This window comes from Panthera onca, chromosome B2, assembly GCF_046562875.1.
Source record: "Panthera onca isolate mPanOnc1 chromosome B2, mPanOnc1 haplotype 2, whole genome shotgun sequence".
NCBI lineage: Eukaryota > Metazoa > Chordata > Mammalia > Carnivora > Felidae > Panthera > Panthera onca.
In genome coordinates, this window is record NC_138343.1 from 106,197,100 (window position 1) to 106,217,534 (window position 20,435).

The following is a 20,435-nucleotide window of genomic DNA, read 5'->3' on the forward strand; positions in this document are numbered from 1 at the left end:
TTCCCAGAATCACATGTCCAGAGAAAAGAGGCCCTTATACACACAGGCTAGACAATAAAGGCAGTCATTTCCAAGTGACAAATCTCTTTACAGTTTGGTGATATCTCACTTTGCCCATCTCCCTCAAAACTATAGTCAGAGACATCATGGATGGTTATGGTTCATGGATATGAACCTATCAGTTCATGGATATCAAATTTAGAAGACAGCTCTCAATTCTGATTTTTTAAAATGTGTGTATATAGTAGCAACAAACCCAAAGTTCAAAATGTTTTTAAGCCTTAAGACATTAGATGATTTTATTTTTTTTAGTCTTTTCTTAAAAAAAATATAATTTATTGTCAGGTTAGCTAACATACAGTGTATACAGTGTGTTCTTGACTCCGGGGGTAGATTCCCGTGATTCATCGCTTACATACAAATCTCAGTGCTCATCCCAGCAAGTGCCCTGCTCAGTGCCCATCCCCCATTCCCCGACGCCCCGCCGACCCTTTGCATCAACCCTCAGTTTGTTCTCTGTATTTAAGAGTCTCTTACAGTTTGCCTCCCTCTCTGTTTGAAATGATTTTTATAACAAGTACAAAATTTAATTTAAAAGGGGAATAAGACACTAACACTGTTGTTGAATGTCTATCACGTTTGTGATAGCACATTATGGATTTTGAGGATTATACCATACTGTGGAAATGTAGTGATAACGATGTTGTAAGATTTTATTATGGAATAACCAAATATTCTGGGTGTGATGCCAATACTCCTTAGTGATATTTTGGAATTAGAAAGTGAGTGTTGAGGGTTACTTAAGAGAAGGTGGAAGCTATTCATCAGGTACCAAACTTATTTAGAAAAAAATTATTAACTATTAAAACCATAATGTGATTTCCCTCTTGACATCTGCCACATCATGATATTATTTACAATCAATTACTCATCCATTTATTTTATTTTTCTGTCTTTCCTGCCATTACCAGGTACATGTGAGACAGAGAAATAAAGAATCCCAATATGGTTGTAGGAGAAGCTAATTTTTCATTTTGTCAAAGGTTCCCTCCCTACACAGCTGTGATAATATTTCTTGGTGATTGTTTGTTTCTGTGAACTGAGAAAGAATAGCATCCAACTTCATCAATAATCCATTAAGGTTATTCCAAGATGTGTTGAATTAAAGTTGAGTCCTTCCCATATGCATAAATATATGAATTGCTTTCAGAAGCGTGAATGTAAGGAATAGAAGAACAAAAAGAATTATGTTGCAATGCAGTTAATGAAACAATTGGGAGATGGGAAGAGAATTGGGTGGAGGGTCAAGGCCTTGGGCACTATGTCAGCTGTCACTACAAGATGGTGCCCTGAACACTCTATTGAACCTCCCTCAGCTCCAAGACGTTCATCACAGTACTCCGTACTTCTCTGAAGGTTGGTTTTTAAAAACTGATATGAGATGAAAATACTTTGGAGGAAGTTGACAGCAGCTTTGTTTGCTAAGATTACCATACTTAAGCAGTGTTGTTATTAATTGGGCTTTCCTAAATATGGTTCTCTCCACATAGAATACTTCTCAGGTTGCAAGAATGGAGACCGCTGGAGAAATGGGAGAACTTTATAGATTAAACACCGGGAGGAATTATACCTACAACAACAAATAGTTTATGCTAGTACCATAGAAGATGTTAAGTGTACCTCCTCTCCGTTTAAAGAGATGATGTGTGAAAATACGGGAAGAAACACACCATGAGAAATGCTTAGAAAACAATCACATACCCTCAGAATAGTCAGCTTCAGTAATTGAGATTCAGTCTTCATTTCTCTTTGTTGCTCCTCCTCTAAAATGTATTCTATTTCTACTGCCATCATCTTAGTTCAAACGCCAGCATCTCTCATTCAGACCGTTGCAGTAGTCTCCTGGTCGGCCTGCTTCCACTTAATTCATTGCTACAATTAATCACCCACCAGCAGCCAGAGTGATCCTTTTATTTTTTTTTTTTTAAGTTAATTTATTTATTTTGAGAGAGAGTGCACGTATGCGAGCGGAGGGGTAGGGCAAAGAGGGAGGGAGAAAGAGAATCCCAAGCAGTCTGGACTGCACTGAGCTGCACTGGAGCACTGGGCTCCATCCCACAAACCGTGAGATCATGACCTGAGCCCAAATCAAAAGTTGGACACTTAACCGACTAAGCCACCCAGGCGCCCCCAGAGTGATCCTTTTAAAACACCAATTAGATAATACTCTCCTCTGCTGAACACCCTTCTTTCTCATTGCATTTTGAGCAAAATTTAAATGCCATGCTGACCTCTAAGGGCCTACACACTGTTCCTGAGTAGCCTATGCTTTTATGGCTCCAACCTCCACTCTTGGCACTTGAGCACCATATTGTGTTTCCCTTTAAAAGGGGGAAATGCGGCTCCTGTGTGGCTCAGTGGGTTAAATGTCCGACTTCGGCTCAGGTCATGATCTCGTGGTTTGAGAGTTCGCCCCCCCCCCCCCCCCCCCGTTGGGCTGTGTGCTGACAGCTCAGAGCCTGGAGCCTGCTTCAGATTGTGTCTCCCTCTCTCTCTGCCTCTCCCGAGCTTGTTCTTTCTCTCTCTCTGTCTCAAATAAATAAATGTTAAAGAAAAAATTGAAAAAAAATTTTTTTTTACATTTATTTCTTTTTTGAGAGATCTAGAGAGACAGAGCACAAGTTGGGGAGGGGCAGAGGGAGAAGGAGACACAGATTCCGAAGCAGGCTCCAGGCTCTGAGCTGTCAGCCCAGAGCCCGACATGGGGCTCGAACTCACAAACCGTGAGATCATGACCTGAGCTGAAGTCGGAGCTTAATCGACTGAGCCACCCAGGCACCCCAAGAAAAAATTTTTAAAAGGGGGAAATAATCATAGCTTCCTCATGAGTTATTAGGAAGGCAAATAATGTAAATCCCATTAAACAGCACCTGGTACACAGAATGCACTCAACTATGAATTACTACTAAGTGTTAGACATCAGCGACATTGGCTATCCTTCTAGTTATAGAACTGTGCCCTTTCCTCCTTGGGACCCTTGCTCTTGATGTCCCCCTGCCTGGACTTGCTCTTCTCCAGGGCCTCCCATGGCTGTTTCTGTCTCAACTTCAGTGCCTCATCTGCAGAGAACACTTCCCTCATGATCTAAGTAGCTTCCACCAGACTCTCACGTCACCTGTCACCTGTTGGTTTCCTTCATAGTGTTTCCTAAATCACATTACAGATTAATTCCTTCTAATGTTTTCAGTCTCGTCTCCCACAAAAGACTGGAACCTAGGAATGGCGTTATATCCAACATATTTATCATTATATCCTCAGCTCATGAAATGGTAGAAACTCCATTTGGATGGACAATGAAGTGATAGCTAGGGTCTCGGCTCACAGGTAAGCCAAGTTACTGAATGAATAATTCATTGCTGAGTCTATTAGTTCTATATGGCTGCTGTAACAGATTACCACAAACTTGGTGGCTTAAGACAACAGAAATTTATTCTCTCACAGTTCTGAGGACCAGAAGACCAAAATCTGTTTCAAGGGGTGTGCAGCTGCACCCCAGCAGACTCTAAGCCTAGGGTGGGTGATGGTCCAGTGAGGCCAAAGGAAAGACCCAGAGACAGTGATCAAGAGGTAGGTTTGTTGGGGGAACCTATGCCCAGGGAGCATCTGCTGTTGGGATCTACGTGCAGCAAGTGCTTGTATCACAGCAACTTAACCCAGCAACTATCAGTAGCCTTTCCCTCCTCGCATGGCCAGCATTTCCAAAACATCAAGGTATGCCACCTGGTCACTCCTCATTACAGGAGGGACGCTCCAGGTTGACCACCTCCAAAGCACCTGACCTTGAACACTGAACAATACATTCTCCTTTACATTCTGCTTGCTGGGAATGTAGAGGGAGGACAAGATCTCTACGTTTTCAAGATGGTGATTAACAGGGGCATTCAGGGTGTGCTCGTACCAACTGGCCGTCCAGCCTGTACCATATACCTGGCCAAAATTCAGCAGTTATGCTCCATCCAGAGTCTCTTGGGGAGAATCTGTTCGCTGCCTCTTCCAGCTGCTGTGGCGGCCTTCATTCCTGGGCTTATGGCTACACATCACTACAGTCTTTAAGGGGAGCATCTCCAAACTCCCTCTGCTGTGTCTTCGCATATCCTTCTTCTCTGTGTGTCTGATCTCTCCCTCTGCCTCCCCTCATAAGATACATGTGATTGCACTCAGGCCCCACCTGAACCTAGCTATGTTAGTGTGTGCTCAGGCCTCCATAACAAAATACCACAAGCTGGGCAGCTTAAACAGCAGGGATTTATTTCTCATACCTGGAACCTCGAAATCCAAGACCAGGGCCCAGCAGGGTTCAATTTCTGATGAAAGCTCTCTTCCTGGCTTGTAGACGTCCACCTTCTCAGTATGTCCTCACTTGGCCATTTCTCCATGTGTATGTGTAGAGGTGGGGGAGGTGGGAGAGAGAGCTCTCTGGTGTCTCATAAGGACACTAATTCACTAATTCACCTTTATGACCTCATTTAACCTTAAATACTTCCATAGAGGCCCCATTTCTAAATATAAGACACATTGGGGGCCATGGCTTCAAAATACATATTTAGAGGAGTGGACATGATTCAGTCTGTAGAGCCCAGGATAATCTATCACCTCAAAATCTTTAACTTAATCATATCTGCAACGACCCTTTTTCAACTGAAGTAATTAACATTCAAAGGTTCCAGGCATTAGGATGTGGATGGGTGCCACTTTTCAGCCTACCACACCGAGGAAGCAAAAGGAATTGCTAAACTTACATATACTTGTGGATTCTCAAAGATGGTTTGTACCGACAGGGGGTAGTTGCTCCAAATTAATAAAGTAAAGCAGAATAGAAACTTATGAGGATTCCTGTGACTTATGTAATTACACATCATTGTAGGAGAGCTCAACATGAAAATAAGTTCAAACACTGAGCCTATAAACCAAGGGTTTATTCTTTGCATTGACAAAAAACCTTCCACTCCAGATGGATTGATTGCTGTTGCCAATTCCATAAATGCATTTGCAATTCAATTTGATTCATGCTGACCTTTTCAGAAAGAACTATTGAGGAAATTTTCAAATCTATCTGTGCTTTAGCATTTACTCTTTGTGATGTAAAGCTAACAATAGCTGACATTTATTGAACATTTACTATGTGCCAAGCACTGCACCAAAAATTTCATATATGTGAAAATATATATATATTTATGAAATATACATATTATGAAAAGTTTCATACACACACACATACACTTCATTTAATGCTCACAACAGCCCCATGTGGGAAGTATTATTATCTTTAGTTAACAGACGAGTGACCACAGGCCTGGAGAGTTAAGGAACTTGTCCAAGACCACAGAGCAAGAAAGTGGCAAACAGAGATGCGAACCTCACCATTCTCACCAGAGCTCATTCTGTGAGGCCCTGCTTGATATTCTCCGGAAAATATCATTAAATATTCCATTTCTAAAACTTGCCATGGAGAGAAATTGTTATGAAAGGTTTACATCAGCATTAAGACCTTTAGTATAACCAGATTTTCCTTTTGTCAATTGCATTAGGGTTCTCCAAAGACTTAGAACCAATAAGACATGTGTGTGCTTATGTATCTTTCTCTGTCTCTATCTCTAAGAGGGCCAGGACAGGCTGGGGTTGGGTGATCCAACTTCATTGCTGAAGGATCTGGGCCCTTTAGTGCCTGGATTGGGTTGTTGAAGTTTCCCATTGACTGTAATCACAGGCCATGGTGATACTAAGGAATGCCTAGGGATCTCGTGTATTCCAGACATATTATGCCTTACCTTCATCATGAAGTAGCAGCCTGATTTCCCTTGGAAACCCAGATCAATCACCCCAGCCAGCACAGCGACGAGAACTCCCTTCTTTGTTAACTGAGAAGCATGAAGAGCCCAAAGCAGTTGGGTGGCAGTCTTCACTTTCAATTCAGTGGAATGATTGTTGTGTCTCCTGGTAGCAGTATTCCTCCCTTTGGAACTAAGACTTTTAGATCAGCAGAGCAGAACGGTGCAGTAACAGGAAGCAAAAATTTTACTAGTGGATCACTAGGGGAAATAGGACAGGGTGCCACTCCTATTTCCGCCTCGAGATTCATTGTACCGGAACAGTTCTGTGACATAAGTTGAGCTGCAACACTACCACTTCTATAAACTCAATATGTTTCACTGGCTTTCAGTTTCAGTCTCCTGTAAAATCACTCCAAGCCCCATGTGCACCCCTGTGTTGTGTGGAGGGAAAATAGATGTCTGATGATGCAAGAGTCCGAAGGAATGCGGGAGTGAAGGCCACTGCTCAGCGTCCCTCACACACAAATGTAATCCCTTTTTGACTAGTGATAAGAAGAAGGAAGCACAGAAAGGTGACATAAATGAGGCATCTAATGGCCTTTGTTGTAACTGAGCCTATAATTAAACACTCCCACAGAGTAGGCCCCTTTTATTCCACTTCTGGTTTGGCTATTCTGGTCTTCTTTTGCTGGACTGCCGAGACTAGAAATCTGCATGAATGAGGATTTCTATCAGTTCATCAAACCAAGTGAAAATGTCTGTTTGTCATATAAAAGATAATGTCAGAAATCCATTTTTAGCTCCCTGTTGCTGTACTCATGTGTGAAATTACTCACAGGGGAAGATATTTGCCCGTAAAAGAACCCTTATTGGCCTTGGATGTGATTGGCTGCACAAATTATACTGCCAGATGAATTGGTTTTGCAAATCAAACAGAAGGCCTCATAAACTGAACTGGGATCACAGTGCGGGGCACAGCCTTGCCCTGTGACGGTGTCAGGGCCCTGTTTGCTGCTTCTCTCCTTAGCAACATGATGGCTGGAGGATAAGTTGTTCTCCAAGTATGTAAATCTTTGCAATTCCTTGGTTTGTTGAAATAGAGAGACCATTTGGTATTTTGACTGAGGTACTCATTGATTTATTTTCCATCTTGATTAGATTAGCATGAATTTGGGGTTATTTTCTATCTCCTTTGGAGAAAGAATGGGGAAGGAGGGATTGAGGTCAGTACTGCTGGTCTCTGGAAACAACCGATTTTAGCGTTTGTCAGTAGATTGTGTGCCGTGCCCACATTTGGTATTTTCCCATGCTATGACTTATGACTTAGAAGAAGGAAATCGTGCAATATTTAGCAAGAGATTTAGCCCTTTTTTTTTCTTGGAAAAAAGAAAAGAAAAGGAATGAGGAAAAAAGAGAATGAGGAGGAATAAGAGGAGGCAAGAGCAGGAGACAGAGCAACAATAGGCAGGTCTGAAGAATTTGAAAAAGCTCTGTCCTCTCCAGGCAATTTATTTCCAGTTCTGTAAACTCAGAAGACAAACTTTTGTTTTTTCAATACTCTTAATAATAATGAAAATGATCTTGTTAGTTCAGTGCAGAGCCAAAATTAGGAGGTCAAGCATCAACTTGTTTATGTGGGCATTTCGGTGGAGCCAAGTCTGTCTAGTTGCCTTGCCCTGAATAGTAACTGGCTCAGACCCAGCAGCAATAGATCAGGAACAGGGGAGAGCCTTTCCTTGCAGGAACCCAAGCAGGCCACGGCTTACAGCCTGCCCAGCCAGGACCAGCCTCCCCTGCTTCTGCTCCCCACCATGGCACTCCCAAGCTCCAGGTGTGATCCCCAACCCGCTGAGACACACACAGCTGCTGAGAGATGAGTTGTCCTTGGTGAGCTGTCCTCTTTCGCTTCTCCACCCCAGGACTCTCAGCGGATTGGTTGTTGCCCAAAGGGTCCACCCTTCAATTTACGTATCAAGTGGGAACCCAAGAGACCTTGGATGCCCCTTTTAGTTATAAAAGCCAGTTTTCTCAACCCGTAATATTTGGATTTAAAAACTTTACTATGGCAGCATTTTATTTCATTGTGATTCACTCTTAACTAGCATTTTGCATTGCTTAGTCACTGATGAATCTTTTTTTTTAAATATGAAATTTATTGTCAAATTGGTTTCCATACAACATCCAGTGCTCATTCCAACAGGTGCCCTCCTCAATGCCCATCACCCACCCTCTTGTCCCTCCCACTCCCCATCAAACCTCAGTTTATTCCCAGTTTTTAAGAGTCTCTTATAGTTTGGCTCTCTCCCTCTCTAACTTTTTTTTTTCCCTTCCCCTCCCCCATGGCCTTCTGTTAAGGTTCTCAGGATCCACATAAGAGTGAAAACGTATGGTATCTGTCTTTCTCTGTATGACTTATCTCACTTAGCATCACACTCTCCAGTTCCATCCACGTTGCTACAAAAGGCCATATTTCATTCTTTCTCATTGCCACATAGTATTCCATTGTGTATATAAACCACAATTTCTTTTTCCATTCATCTGTTGATGGACCTTTAGGCTCTTTCCATAATTTGGCTATTGTTGAAACTGCTGCTATAAACATTGGGGTACAAGTGCCCCTATGACTGATGAATCTTTAAACTAGTATGGAACCTAGAACCGCCAATCTGCGTCATCTGGTTTTCTGTTGGGAACAAAATTGGCTTATTTGTTCTCAGCCTAGAAATCATGATTAGATGTGCCAGTTGGTCTAACTTTATATGTGCATTTTCTATCACAGGGTATGGAACTACAGGGGGAAGTATACTGTTCTGCATGGCAGATCATTCAGGAGAGTTTTCACAAACTTAACTAAAAGTCTCATTTTTCCCAGGCATGACTTGCCACTGAAATTGCCAGGCCATCTCCCTGCATGGAAATTCTTCCCGACAGCTTTGGAACCTCACACTTCCCTGCCTGTGCTGTCTAACCTTGGGAATGACCAGTCACTGCCCTTTATTGTTCTAGTTACCTATGGTTGCATTGACTTCTGAAGCAACTGCTAAGTTTGCACATTCCCAGACTCTACCTTCCTAAGTATTTTCTGTTAAAGAGTTAAAAATGTGGAAAGGTTTAATTACATCTGTATCTGTTTAAAAGAATAAACGTGGGGGTGCCTGTGTTGCTCAGTCGGTTAAGTGTCTGACCCTTGATTTTGACTCAGGTCATAATCTCATGGTCGTGACATTGAGCCCCGCACTGGACTCCATGCTGAGTGTGGAGCCTGCTTGGGATTCTCTGTCTCCCTCTCTCTGCTCCTCCCCTCTCCCTCAAAATAAATAAATATACTTAAAAGAATAAACTTAAATAAGAACTAGAAAGGAAATCATTATTGTAGCCACATATCTTTTGTTAGCCTTTGTATATGTGAAAAGCCATGTGTAAGGACACTTAGAAATATCCTTGAATTCATTTGTAAGCAGCTTCCTTATGCAGTTCAGAAACCACTTTCAACTCTTAACCATTATCATGCTTCCAAATGGAATGCCTCTTTCAACAGCAGACTTGCATCCAGCTGGGCAAGACAACAGGTCTATTTAAATTTTAGCAATAATGCCTTCAAGATAAGACATGACCTGACATATTGGTATTTCCTTCTTCCATACTTTATGGATAGCCTTAGAAACACATGAGGGTTTGAAAATGTTGTCCTTTGCTCACCGACCATACATGAGAAGACTTCAGGGATAGTGGTCTTTCACCTACTCAGCTTCTGTCAAGCAAAGTTCAGAAGGCAAGTCCTATCAGGTCAACAGTAATGGCTCACAGGTGTGTGTGTGTGTGTGTGTGTGTGCGCGCACGCACACACACACACAAAATGGGAGACATAGAGAGAAAGAATACATACTGGGTGGATAATATAGAAAAGAATTACTACTTTTTAGGGTTTCCAGTTATATGCATTCCCCTTTCCTCCTGGCTAGTGAGAAATTTTCTTTGCCTGTATCTCTTTTCTTTCTAATTTGACCTTATTTTCTCCCTCCTTCCAGTTGAATTTCTCTGAGGTTCCTTAGCTCTCCAAGTGAGATCTAAATCGGATCTACATTTAAATCTCTCCTTTTTGTCAAATAACTCCAGGAGCTTTACCCAAATCTCATTTCCGTGTACCCCAGTTTCCTAGGAAACCTCCCCAGCTACTCTTTTCCAGGTCTTTCTTCTACAAATCACAAGTGACAGTTTCTTTTTTTCCATTCAATCTTTGTTTTCTCCTGGAGCTAGAAGCACCATACATCTCCCTGTAAGAACTAAAAGAATCTTTTAACTTTGCATTATCTATTAAATAAAAATTAGTTCTGATCATCTATAGGCCCAGGTGCAGTCACTGAGCAAAAATGACCAGAACCCCACATCAGGAACCTTAGAGAAGCCACATTACACAGAAGCATGCACCATAAGTACACTCCCCAGGAAAGAAGGAAGCGGCAGGCCCATCATATAGAAGAGGGTGGTACATAAACTCAGTAAAAGTAGAGCTTCAATCCAGAGTCTCTTCATCCTTGAAACCTTATGCCTCTCTGAGGATTGCCCATGTTCTTCTCTGCTCACCCGGCCATCTTTTTGGTCAAGCTAGAAAAGGAAAGATGCTCTTGAAAATTGCCCTCTTCCTCACCTATTCTAGTTGGCATATTTATAAATGTGCCTTGAAATGGCTTTCAAACCATGTAGTTCTCTACTTGTAGAGGCCTAAGACTCATTAGAGTCATTAGCTTGTTAAAACTCTGCTTAGATGTTTAATACCACGGCCAAAATAAAAATTTGTTCTGTCCTTAACTGATGTGTTGAATGTCCCATTAGCTAAATAGTAATCACACTGAGATGCCTTCTGGCTGGAGCTAGGTTTAATCCCTAGCTGGAGGTTGAGGAACTTTGTACAGTTTTACCATCAGCCTTCCAAGCCACCCCTTCTGGACAATGGCTTGTGTCCCAGTCAAATTGCTTTAAGCAACACACAGGCATTCTCATGATGCACCATGAGTGCTTTCTGACCCTTGTTGGCAAAGAGACCCAGCAGGATGGGAAAAAGACAGCAGCAAAGTAAACAGTGTGTGCAGCACAATGATGTTGATGCAGGCCTGTCCTTTCTCAGCTTCTCAAAGCGTCAAGTCGGATAAAATGCACGTGAAGTGCGTCCGCAGCACAGAACATTTAAGCGTCTTCTGATGGGCTGCAGTTGGCTGGGGGAGGACCACGAAGGACACTTCAGACAGCAGCCTGTGCTCTTCAATGGGGACAGCAAGCCTCCACCTGAAACTTTCCCTCTGTGTAACTCGGAGATGGCTTTCGGGCCTCCTCCAGTGCCCAGGGAGGTCCTAGTTCTCTTTGCCTAGGCAATTAGGCATGAGTACTTCTTTGTAGTAAGCGAGTTAAGCAGTCTAGAATATACAGAATTTTTGTTTGACTGATTGGTTTCTTTAAAAGAATGCTCTGTCAGGATAAGTGCAGAATCCAAAACTGGGAATCGGCCTATTAGGTACCCTGATTCAATTTTCTTTCTTCTGTCAATCTATAAAGAGAAAAAATGAACTTTTTTCTTACGTTTAACCTTTCTGTCATTATTTCTAATATTCAGTATTTATCCGGATTAATCATAATGCATGTCTTTCTGGTCTCATTTTGGGCTTGTGTGCTAAATAAGACTTCCTCTACCATCTATTAATAAAAACTCTTGGGTAACTTCCAAGGTGCCTCTGTCATATAAAATCCCATGCTATCTATATTTTGAACAATTTTAGGATGAATTCTGCGCGAATTAAGTGGAAATGCTTTGGAAGTAAAATATGTGCTGTCGTTCTAAAGCTACGTCCCAGGAAAACACTGTGGAGTGGATTTATCATTCCACTTGATGGTTCCATGTTCAGAAGAGGGACGATTTGGGTGTTCGTTCCTACAATGGCAAAGGCATTAGCTTTACAAAGATGAATTTTTAAATATTCGTCATATCGATCAAGTCAGACTATGGGAAACTGAAACCAGAAGTTGAGAGGAATTCAGATCCTTCTTGCAGGATACCGTGCATGAGATCTTTCCTGTTCCTCCCCTACATTGCCAAGTCCTCTCCACCACGAGTCTATGAGACCTCTTGTGCCAATCCACTGATCAGCAGCCCCCCTCTTCTACCCAAACTCTTGCATTGTCCTCCCAAATCGTTGTCTTATCGCTCTCCCCTGACTGACCCCAGATTTGAAGATGACTTTTGGAGTTAATGATTAAGAGTCAATACTATGACTTCCCTTTCAACAAGTTTCTGCTTGCCATTCTATGTAGGAGAAATGACATTCGAGGGGCGCCTGGGTGGATCAGCTGGTTGAGCATCCGACTCTTGATTTCGGCTCAGGTCCTGATCTCACGGTTTGTGAGATAGAGCTCCGTGTCAGACTCCATGCGCTGACAGAGTGCAGAGCCTGCTTGGGATTTTGTCTCTCTCTCTCTCTGCCTCTCCCCAGCTCATGCTGCTGTCTCTCTCCCTCTCAAAAAAAAAAAAAAAAAAAAAAAAAAAAGAAGAAGAAGACATTGGATTATCAAATTCAAAGTTAAAAAACGTGAAGTACACCACTGGAACAGGCTGACTTTTTCTTGTTTGTTTCTTTAGTCTGACACTTCACCGTAATTAAATTCATTCACTCACTCAAAATAAAAACAAAGAGCAAATAGCACTTCGTGGATGCCTACCCTGTTCCAGGCTCTGCACTTGACACTGGTCAAGGAAGACACAGTCCCACAGTTAAGGGAGAAAGGCAATTTAATCAATTACATAAGAGTGTTACATATATGATCATTGAATATAACATAATGTTATAAACAATAATGACAAAACAGTAATAATGACAACAAAGGTAACAGGAACTGAATGCTTGTGAGGTAGGTGTCAGATAAGTGCTTTATATGCTTTATCTAGTTTAATCTTTACAGCCACTCTGTATGGCTGTACAATTATTATCCCCACTTTACTGATAAGGAAACTTGGACCTGAGAAGGCTAACATACTTCTCCAAAATGACAGCTAGAAAGTAGCAGAGCTAGGATTGGAATCTAGTTTGTGATTAGAAAGCAGTTCTAACCTCAGAGGCCCCTTTGATAATCTCTCCGCCTCTGTCTGCCACAGCCGAGGCCGACTCAGGCCTGAGACCTGCAAGGCTCTTCACTTGAGACTAGGGTCATGTGAGTGGAGTTTGAAAATGGAAGTCATTAACGAAATATTTGAAATGATTATAAAGTTGGGAACAAACCGATTTCATTTGCCAGAGCTGGGGGTAAAGACTGTAGCTCTCAAATGTAGAATTTCAGGAAGCAAGTTTAGGGGTAAATACGTTTTCTGAGATCACCTAAAACAGTCCTGAGCGGTCTTCTTTTCCTCCCATTTCATTTTGCCAACAAATTTGTGAATCAAAGAATAAATTTCTTTTCATTGGGAGAAACGGAATTGATTGTTCAAGCTAATTAATTAAGTGAAGCTGTTACTACAGGCTGAGTCTAGTCTATAAATCCATGTGAGGAGGGATTATGATATGGTTTGAATATGAAGAATAAAGGAATTAAAAGGCAGGGTGAGGCAAGGGATACAGGAGTACTGATGCAGAGGGGCACTTGTACCCCAATGTTTATAGCAGCACTCTCAACAACAGCCAAATTGTGGAAAAAGCCTAAATGTCCATCAACTGATGAATGGATAAAGAAATTGTGGTTTGTATACACAATGGAGTACTACATGGCAATGAGAAAGAATGAAATATGGCCCTTTGTAGCAACGTGGATGGAACTGGAGAGTGTGATGCTAAGTGAGATAAGTCATACAGAGAAAGACAGATACCATACGTTTTCACTCTTATGTGGATCCTGAGAACCTTAACAGAAGACCATGGGGAGGGGAAGGGAAAAAAAAAGTTAGAGAGGGAGAGAGCCAAACTATAAGAGACTCTTAAAAACTGAGAATAAACTGAGGTTTGATGGGGGGTGGGAGGGACAGGAGGGTGGGTGATGGGCATTGAGGAGGGCACCTGTTGGGATGAGCACTGGGTGTTGTATTGAAACCAATTTGACAATACATTTCATATATTTAAATAAATACATAAATAAATAAAGTATTAATGCTGTTAAAAAAAAAAAAAGATAGGGTGAGGAATGAACTAGAAAGACAATCAGAAAATGGTCTGAGGGCGCCTGGGTGGCTCAGTCGGTTAAGCATCTGCCTTCGGCTCGGGTCATGATCTTTCAGTTCATGAGTTCAAGCCCCATGTCGGCCTCTGCACTGACAGCTCGGAGCCTGGAGCCTGCTTTGGATTCTGTGTCTCCCTCTCTTTCTCTGCCCCTCCCCCACATGCACTCTCTCTCAAAATAAATAAATAAACATTTTTAAAAAGGAAAAGAAAATGGTCTGTAGTCTTAGCTACCTTGGTGTTGCTAAAGAGAGAGAGAAGGAGGGGGGTAGAGGGAAGGAAGGAGAGAGAAGGAGGAGGAGGAGGCAGAGAAGGGGAAGAGTTGAGGAGGAACAGTAGCAGGGAGGAGAAAGAGTTAAAAGAAAAACAGAAAAACCACCACTGTGGCAGGGGCTCTTAGCCTCGGGGCTGTCTTCCAGGAGCCATTTTCCTGACTGACTTTTCCACTGCAGCTGTCTTTCAAGGATTATAGCCTTGCAACTTACTTTATAGACTCTCTGGATCTTCTTCCTGTTCTTCTACGGGCTTCCAGTTAATTTTTGTCTTTTTACCAGTTTTTAGTTCTTTTAGACTGTGAGCATTAAAAATAAAATAGGAAACCCAGTCAAATTGGCCTTCTGTTGCCTCATGGATACAGCCCGTGGTCAAGACTGCAACAATAGCTCTTGACTAAAATAAGATTGGGCATTCACAGCTGCATTGTATTTTGTCTACCGGTACCTCTGTGTCTCCACTGAGACGATTAAGTCCTTGAGCCATATGTTTTCATTTCTCTTTCCCCAGCATGTAGTGCCATGCGTGATAGAGAAGGCCATACAAGAAACTATTAGCTGAACGAACGCATGAATGAATGAACGAATGAATGAAATAGAAATGGCAGCACTTGTATTGTTACCTTACTCTTCCCCAGTAATTATTCAAGCAACTGCGTCCAGTGTAACTACTCAAGGAGGCCCAGAAGTTGTAATTTTTCAAAAACATATATACATTTTCAGGCACTTGCATAAACCAGTGTTTTCTTTTTTTCTCTCTCAAATCTCTATGAATTGTCAAGCAAATACTTTAGGAAGCACCATGCTACATAAACAGCTCTGCTTGGTTGTTTTCAGATTAGTAGAGCAAGAATGGAATGTTATAGGGTTTCTTGCCATCCAAGGATAATCTATTCTTGCAAAGATAGTTACGAAAGTTAATAACAGTTCCTACAGGGAAGACAAATAGTGTCTGAATTGGATTAAGGCACAATAAGAGTGCCCAATACAGTTGTGTCAGGGAGGGGTTTGGTATTTATGGCTTCATTACAACCTTAAATGGAATATCTCTATTTCTTCTGGGTTTAATGAAGCCAGAAACAACCGCTTTGTTGAGTGATATTGGAGTTTGAGGCTTATTGGGGTTTGGGGGTTGCTTTTAACTTGACTTATTTTAATTCACGCTTAACTAGCTCTCCCGCATCAGGTACTCAGACTGGCACTTTAAGGACAATTAGCTAAGTGTTCCTCTGTGTTCACCACAGAGCCGAGAAAAAAGATAAGGAGAATCAATAAGACCAAGCCAGTTTAGGACGAGAACATTCACTTTCCGTCAAGAGCATTGGCCAACTCATCAAGCTGCCTGTTCTGGGAGGAAATGCTCTGCTCTCCTCCCTCTGTGCCTCATTAATGTGGAAATGGTTCTGCTCTGACTGCTCAGTGACTTTGCTGTTGTGTTACCTAGTTTTCAGGACTGTATCTCCTGTCCTTCTTCACCATCCTCATCGGGCTGGTGCTCTACTCCTCCACCTCCACGTACATAGCCCAGGACCCCCGAGTGTACAAGCAGTTCCGCAATCCCTCGGGACCCGTTGTGGACTTACCAACCACAGCTCAGGTGGAGCCTTCGGTCACCTACACCAGCCTGGGCCAGGAGACCGAAGAGGAGCCCCACGTTCGCGTGGCCTAGGATGCGGCCCTCCCTGCCCCCTGCGGTCAACTCAGCGGCCGTGTGTTCGCCCTCCATCTCTGTATTGTACATAGAGAAAGGTATTTATTAGGTGCGGTTTACACAGGTGGACTGCAAGGTAGCAAATCCGAAAGCCTATAAAAGGCACGAGCTGAAGATCACCGCAGATACAGGCTCCCATCCACCTGACTTAGAGAGATGCCTAGCTAGTGTGTATCCCGACCACAACCCTCCTGCATTAATTACTGTGAAAACTTTTGAATTAAAAGCAAGTATTATTATTATTTGTATTATTATTGTTACTGTTATTACACTAACTTTCAGGAGACTGTTTTGTACTCCTGATGAGAACTATTGCCAGACCCACATGTAGTTAACATAAATCCCACTTTTCTATGGCAAGTCACTTTTTAAGAATCATACTTTATTTTTTTGCACAGTCTATATGAGTGCTGCATGCCACAGGAGCTCCATCCCTGAGAAGTTTCCTTATCCTAGGGACCTGGTGGCTAATGGTTTCCTCTGTTACCTGTTGGATTGCCTGCTCAATAAGTATTTTGTGCTGTGACCATTGTGGGGAGGGGCAACTGACCATATAATTCTCTATTCTAGGAATAGATATAAAGCAAACACTTTAGCCTTTTTATATTTCACTCTCTGACTACTCCAGGCCATTGCCTTTCTGTTGTGCCACGTGATTCTGCTGATAAAGTCGCTGTAATAACTGGATGAGGAATGTTTCATTCCTGTGGCTTATAGGAAACCCCAGAAATAATATCATATGTGTTTAGGGTAATATATATACATCTATGTATTTTAAATCTTTCTGTCCCTCCCTATATCCTCTCTTCCAAAAGTGTATTGATTTTACCTTTAATTCCTAGATTTCTTGAGTGATAATATGGAAATTGTTCAAGGCATTGGAAAAAGCCATGGCCCTCTGCCCTCTTCATTGGGTGAGACACTTTTTAAAATACACCAGCGTGGAAATTACCCTCATCCTGGCATATCACTGGTTGTGTAGCCTCCCAACAAGGTCAAGGTGCTGATGGGGAACAGTCTCTGACAATAGCTTGACTGATTTCACCATTTAGTAGTGATAAAGATGTCGTGAATGAAAAAGTTTGGCAATTGGGTCGTGTTTGGTGTCCCTTCAATAGCAGAATATAGCAACGCCATATTCTTAGGGATACAGAGAATATTGCAAGGTCCTGATAAGGCTTTGAAGCATATGTCACTAGTCTAATTTTGTTGCCCTGAAAGTAGCTCTTTTTTTCAAACACACAAAAAAATCAAGAAACACTACAGACCTCTTCAATTTGGAATAGATCCTATGTGTCAGTATGTGAAACAGTTTTTAAGTTTGGCTGGCTTCAGTACCATTCAAAAAGATCCAAGATGGGGTACAGGGTTTGTAAAAGGAAAATAAATGCTTATGAAACTGGGCAATTCAAACCAATACATTTTAGGCAAACAAAGCAAAACACCAGAGGGGTCCCTGTAAAGGAGGACGGATTACAGCGCAGTCAGGTTTCCAATACACCCTGCACGAGGCCTAACTACTAGGCAGGCAAACGCGCCCCCTGCTGGCAGTCAGCGCCAGGCGGCTCCTCTGCCTGCCTTCAACCCCCGGGGGTGTAGTCCTGCCCTTGGAGATGGGGAAGAAGAATGATCTCCTCGGATATGCAGATTTTATGGCCATCTCTGTTCAGCCCCCTCAGAAATACGTTTTATTTTCGGAGAAGAAAATATCAATGTTAAAGCTACATCAAGTCAAAACAACTTGCCAATATCTGCTCTCTGCTACCTTCTAAACCAATTAAATACCTTTCTCTGAATAGTTTGTCCATTCAGATCTGAAGACCTTTGAAGACTGTGGTTTGATTTTTGTGTTTACATTCCTCTGGTTGGCATAATTTGCTTGACTTATTGCATTTTTAGTATTTATTTTAAAGCCAAATGTTTTAGTCTTTTTTTATTCATTTTTTATGACACTAATTCATAAACACTTAGTAAAGTCTTATGAGAAATAAGTGGATGAAGATATTCCAAGTCAACTCAGTCGACTGGGAATTTTTTAAAAATTTAAATTTCAGAAAGGTTTGCAACCAATGGATGGCTAAAAGTAGCCATCTGGATTATTTTCTAGGATATTTCAATTGACTCCATTGTATGGAAACCAAGTGTGAATGTTAAGGTGGACTCACTGTATACCCTTTTATCATCCAGTGTCCTTGTGCACAAGACTTTCATGTCACTGGGGTCCTTCACCGTGTTGGTTCGTCCCCATTTAGAAAGGCTGATGACACGTCGAACCATCCGAGATCAGGAGTTCCAGATGGGCCCTTCGGAAAACAAAAGAAAATAGCCAAGAACAAATGTAACAACACCGGTCGGTCCTTCCGGAGTGCGTCGGGACGCGAGAGTAGGACATTAACTCTAGTTGTTTTCGTTTCCGAAATATCATAACCTCAGTAGACACCAGCAAAAATCTCGGCTTTCTGACCCCACCGCCACTCTCTCCTCCACAAGGGAGACTTTAGCAACTTGTATAGAATTGGCTTGGGTAAGCAGACCACAGCTCCCCGTTACCCCGCTGGCGCTAGTGGTGAGTGCTGGTTCTCACTTCCTCGCCGGAAACTTGCACTGAGGACAGCGCTTGCCTTGGTCACACCTTCCCACAGCTCCAAAGTCTGGACCACACAACCAGGTAGACCAAGCAATGGAAACATTTGCACCACTGTGTCCCATGAAAATGTTTCAATGTTTAGTTTAGATATTGCTAACTCGTGCTATTAACCTTTTGACAAGCGTGTAGTATTGTTTGTTTTGGGTTTGTTTTTGAGTTATAACCAGTTAGTAGTCCCCGGCTAGCTCCCAGTACAGATTTTACCCCATGGGTAGGATTCTATTGTCAAGCCACATAACAAAGCACACTAATCCAGACACTGCAAATGGAAAATATGAACCAAAAAGGAAATTTACACCGATCAGTTGAACAAACTTTCCATTTTTGATATTTGCATGCTCCCCTATGGACTGGCTGTGGCAATGTAATGCCTGTATAATGTTTTCAAATAAAAATAAATGCTTTATGAAAGCACGGAGTTCTTGGTTTTCTTGAGTGTTTGTCTGCACTATGACAACCGTGGAAGGAGCTCCCCTGGGATGCTGGAAATAGCCATGAAAGTAGATAGCAGGGCACATGTCAAAAGAAACACCAGAAAGAAAATATTTCCAAATTAGGAAGGGCTCAGTTGGTGTCAGAGCCGGAGCTTTGAAAAGCCGCAGTAAGCACGTTTGTAATTTGCAAAATTAATTATTTATCTGAGTACTTAAGAAGGTGCTGAGGGCTACAGTCTCAAGTCCACGTTTAAACACATTAAAACACATGTAGAACAATATCAATTTTCCCCAAGAAACAGTTTCTTATAAAGGACAAAGTTCTGTGTGTGCTTCCCTTGGCACAATGCCAGACTTAAAAGACGAACACCACGTTTGTTAAGCAGAACTCTTTGTGTCTCTCCTCTGGGCTGACACAGTATCCTGTGATTGTCCCTCCTCCACTAACTGTAGCCACCAGCAACCCCTTAAGTACTTCAGGATGATGTCTATAAATTCGCATGTTCTTGTGTGTGTTCACAATCAGACCTCAAAAATTAAAGAGCTGCAAAGACTGTGTACATGAATTATATATTTAAAATATTTTTAAAAGAAAAACACCCATTTTTCAGAAGAATAGGAATAGCAGCACACTGATCCTTTTAAAGTATTCTTTTTTTTTAATGTTTATTTATTTTTGAGAGAGAGAGAGACAGACAGACAAAGCACGAGCAGGGAGGGGCAGAGAGAGAGGGAGACACAGAATCCAAAGCAGGCTCTAGGCTCTGAGCTGTCAGCTCAGAGCCCGACGTGGAGCTTAAATCCACGAACCGTGAGATCATGACCCGAGCTGAAGTCAGACACTTAACCAACTGAGCCTCCCAGGCGCCTGCTTTGTAAAGTATTGTTGAGTGAGATCCATTATGATCTTCCATTATAAATAGAACAGTCTGTACTTAACACAAATAATTTGCTTCAAAATTGTGACTTAGTTTTAAAAAAGTTTTTTCCTTGAAAAATGTAAATGTTTCTCTAATGTGTTGTTTATTTAGGAGGCTTTTCACCGAAGATGAAATACATTTAAACTTCAAGCCAACCTATGTCCAAATGCCCAGCAATTCATTGGAGTCCAAAGAGTATACATAATAAATGCATACGACATGTATACTCTGTCTCCCCAGTGAATTATAATTTTTTTAAGAGAAAGAACTCGGTTTTCTAAATGCTTGGAAGTTCTTGCGAAGGTAAGATAAGGCAGCACTTGGATGATTTAGCATGAAGAAAAAAGGGAAACAAGTACAATTCAGCAGGAGAGCTGTAATAGATTATATTGTCTCGATGTTGCGTAGGAAAACCAACTGTAATATCA

The 20,435-nt window shown here is 41.9% G+C and overlaps 1 protein-coding gene and 1 long non-coding RNA gene across 3 annotated transcripts in view; one reads left to right on the forward strand and one right to left on the reverse strand.

The window, feature by feature from the left end:
- The window catches only part of LOC132667569 (uncharacterized), a 54,527-nt gene extending 48,090 nt beyond the window's left edge, over positions 1-6,437 (reverse strand). Inside the window, exon 1 of one of the 2 annotated variants that reach the window (XR_009605234.3) lies at positions 5,829-6,437. This is a non-coding gene — a long non-coding RNA (uncharacterized LOC132667569). The remainder of the gene's footprint in view (positions 1-5,828) is intronic. The other variant, XR_013555741.1, reaches the window with a different exon arrangement.
- Positions 1-19,064, forward strand: part of SLC35F1 (solute carrier family 35 member F1) — a 415,217-nt gene extending 396,153 nt beyond the window's left edge. Inside the window, exon 8 of the mRNA XM_060616508.3 lies at positions 15,740-19,064. Within this exon, the coding sequence (XP_060472491.1) occupies positions 15,740-15,964 (225 nt within the window). The 3' untranslated portion in view covers positions 15,965-19,064. The remainder of the gene's footprint in view (positions 1-15,739) is intronic.
- Positions 19,065-20,435: the final 1,371 nt, after the last annotated feature.